Source organism: Hipposideros armiger, unplaced genomic scaffold, assembly GCF_001890085.2.
Source record: "Hipposideros armiger isolate ML-2016 unplaced genomic scaffold, ASM189008v1 scaffold_238, whole genome shotgun sequence".
NCBI lineage: Eukaryota > Metazoa > Chordata > Mammalia > Chiroptera > Hipposideridae > Hipposideros > Hipposideros armiger.
This window is the reverse complement of record NW_017731588.1, coordinates 2,494,904-2,498,447: the sequence shown is the minus strand read 5'-3', so window position 1 is coordinate 2,498,447 and position 3,544 is coordinate 2,494,904. Positions and strand designations below refer to the sequence as shown.

The 3,544-nt window shown below is 51.9% G+C and overlaps 1 protein-coding gene across 8 annotated transcripts in view; it reads left to right on the top strand.

The window, feature by feature from the left end:
* The window catches only part of ASIP (agouti signaling protein), a 107,077-nt gene extending 103,754 nt beyond the window's left edge, over positions 1-3,323 (top strand). For all 8 annotated transcript variants that reach the window (XM_019655221.1, XM_019655220.1, XM_019655219.1 and 5 more), the window contains one exon: positions 164-3,323. In XM_019655221.1, coding sequence (XP_019510766.1) covers positions 164-340 — 177 coding nt within the window. In that variant the 3' untranslated portion in view covers positions 341-3,323. The remainder of the gene's footprint in view (positions 1-163) is intronic.
* The last annotated feature ends 221 nt before the right edge of the window (positions 3,324-3,544 follow it).

Genomic DNA, 3,544 nt, shown 5'->3' with positions numbered 1-3,544 from the left:
CGGTACGACCCCTGGGATGCCCTATAGGCATGACTCGAGCCGGCCTAGGGCAGCGGATGGGGATGTCTGGTCGCGTCCCTCGATAACCCCGAGTTCCCAGGCAGAGGTGAGGACGGGCGGGGCGGGTGTGGACGACTTAGGCAGCCCTGGCATTTCCCCACAGAAAAAGGTTTCGATGAAGAAGGTGGCGCGGCCCCGGCCCCCGCCGCCCTCCCCTTGCGTGGCCACCCGCTACAGCTGCAAGCCACCAGCGCCCGCCTGCTGTGATCCGTGCGCTTTCTGCAAGTGCCGCTTCTTCAGCAGCGTCTGCTCCTGCCGCGTGCTGAACCTCAACTGCTGAGCGCGCCCGTCTCCCTGCCGCCTGCGGGGCGGGGAGAGGCTTCCAGGGACCTCGGGAACCCTCTAGGATGACGATCCCTAGTAGGTGTGGCTTTTAGGACTGACTGCGCGGGCACAGCTTTCAGGAGGCGGGACTTCAAGGAGACTTGGCTTGGGTTGGGCTAAAATCCAAATAGTATATACATAGGCAGCTTGAAGGTGTGTGGCTGTGTTTTTAAAGGACCTGAAAGGTCCGTTTTCCTTCGCGGAGACCACTTCACAGTGGAAGTCCCGTGTGCTGCGCACACGCTATCTCCGGGGCTTGGGGAAACCCGATTAGGCCGTACCCCTGTTAAGCGTTTCTCCGGATCCGACAATTGGAGACAACACTGACCTCTGCCTTTAAATCTGGGAACACCCGACGACGCCTCCAAATGCAGGGAATGCAGACTGGCCAGACAGAAAGGAAGCATGAAGGAACTGCCATTCAGTCCTTCCCCCTTTCCCCCTTATAAGGAGCTCCTCCTAACCCTCCCCCGGGGGGGGGGGGTTAACCCCAAACAAACAAAAACAAGAAAGGCTACAACTCTATACACAATCTCATTGGACTGTCTGTCCTGGGGGGATCTGCAGATAAAAACGGGAGGCTGGTTGTGATTCGGCAATGCCATGTGTCCCTACTGCCAGAAGGCTCTGGCCTGAGGATCCTAGAGCCTTAGGAGGCTCCCAAAGCTGCCACTTGTGCCCACTCCTCCCTCCCAGGGATTCCCAGAGGTGCTTGTGCCTGGGAGGAGCTTCTCCTGCTCCCAAGCTAAAGGAACATTGACCATTGGTCCCCAGGCGTTTTAAAATCTGACAGCCCAGAGTCTAGGCTCCCAAGTAAGAAGTAGGAGTTCAGGAAGCCTTCCTCACTTCCCACCCCAGCTGTCAGCCAGTAACCAGGCAGTGGGCCTGGGCTTGGTGATCTGAAAATAAAGGAAACCTCACTAAAATGGAGTCGGGAAGCCAGAAGGGGGAGCTCAGAAAGAATTGCCAATTACAGACCCCAATAAGAACCCTCACAGGAACGAAGCATCAATTTTGGGCCCCAATAGGAAAAGACACACATTACACCTCCTACAAGAAATCAACTACCCCTGTAACTCAACCAATGAGAAACCATCATCTCCCTGAAATCTTTTCTCCAATGGACTTTTGTTCAAAACCGCTCCCAGCTTCCTCTTTCTCGGTATAATCGCTTCCTTTGTTTGTTGGACTTGCCTATGGCTTTTGTTATAGCTTGCTTGTCCAGAATTGCAATTCTTTGCTGTTCCAGAATAAAGCCATTTTTGCTGGTAAAATAACTTTTACCTTTAAGGTCAACAGTGAGCAGACAGCAACCTTTGTCCTGGATGAGCAGGGCCTGTCACCTAAAATGTCTCAAGCTGTTGCCTGAAATTCCATTCTTAGAGGTTCTCCTGTGAGAAACTGAGTGTAGCATATCTTTAGAAGGGCCCTGAAGGGGGAGCATCTGGGATACTGCTTTGGGGAGAGGGGACAGAGGTGGGCTTAGGGTCTGTGAGGAAGGACCAGCCAGGGTCCGGGATCAACACAGAAACTCCGAGCCCCTTGAGGGACAAGGGCTGCAAATGATATCTATTTGTATTGCTTTGGCTGGAGGCATCCCTGAGAGTAGGGAGAAAAGCCAAGATGCCTGCCATCTGTCAGTGCCCGCCAGCAGCTGGAGTTCTTCCTCAAGGAACCACTAAAAGAAACAGGAAGTTGCAAGCAACGGTGGCATAAGATGATTTTTAAAAGTGCTGTGCACAAGACTCTAGAGGCTGAGACAGAAAAATGTGGAGCAGTTGCCTCAGCCCTGATAACTGCCATGTATCTGTCCTTGGAACTTCAGGACGGTGGGGCTCAAGGGCCAGCACAGGTGAGGCCACCTCCCCTGGCCCCTTTGTACAGTTGCAATCTTCCAATTTTCAAATTCCATAAAAAACTCCCTCCTTTCCAAGTATCTTTTCCCAACTGGAGATCTAGGTTGTGCCTGCAGTGACATAACCAGTCTGCAATTGAGGAGGCAAACCTGAGACCCTGAACTGGATAGAGTTCCTACCACCTGGGTAGAGCAGAAGAAAAAAGATGGGTGCTCCAGGCTAGGCTGGCAACACGAATCTACACCCTGGGGAGGTCTGTACTCTCGGCTTCCTTTTACTTGTCTATAAAATGGGAAGCTCCTGCTGTTATTCCGGCTGTTCTTGTTATAAATCTGAGATAGTGATGCTTCTCGTACTTTTATAAAACAAATAGAAAGAGAGCGCTGTCAATTGCTTGTTTTGTTTACTGTCATTTAGGGTGCAAGGCCACAGGACAAGAACCTTTTGTACCTTGTACCACAACTGCTGCTGAATAAATGTCATCATTAATGAGATATTGGGAACATACTGCAGCCACTGCTTCTGTGTTTTCCAGACATTGCTCACCAACCAGGCACCATTTGGTCCCCAAGGGTGAGACCAGGTATGCAAAGCTACGACCCAGTCCATTAGTGACAAAACCACTTGGCTGCTGGGTCCAGACAAATACATGCAAGACCAACCCTTGCATTCATTCAGCAGATGTATATGAGCACCGACTATGTGCCAGCTGCTGTGAATACTGTGGTGAACAAGTCCAATATGGAGCCTCTCCTTATAGAACTTAATGGTCCAGTTGGCATGACCACTGGCCCTTGTTACAGGATAGAACCACTGTTAGCAATGGCTCCCTTTTGTGGGAAACAAATCCAGCCATGGTCAGGCTAGACAGTACAGGACCCTTGGCCAATTCCTTCTTTCCCCATGAAGCTTTGATGGCAGAGCCCAGACATTAGGAGTCGGGACTGGGGCTTAGGAGACACATCGTCTTTCATTGTGGGTGCCTGGTCAGTGTCACACATGTGACAGATTAGCAGACCCGAGATCAGAGGTAAGGCTGATATGAAAAGAGAGGGTGTTTTGTTTTGTTTTTAAAAAGAAAAGGTTCGGGCCGGCCAAGTGGCGTGTTGGTTAAGAGCTGGCTTGGAACGCCAGAGGGCCCCGGTTAGGATCCCACATATGAGGGCCAGTGACACTGCCCTCTACAGCTAAGATGCTGAACAACAGCTCAGCCTGGAGCTGGGCTGCCGTGAGTCACCGGCGATGGCGTAGGCTGCAGCCCCTGCTGCAGTGGGCTGCCATGGGCTACCATGTATAGCCAGCAG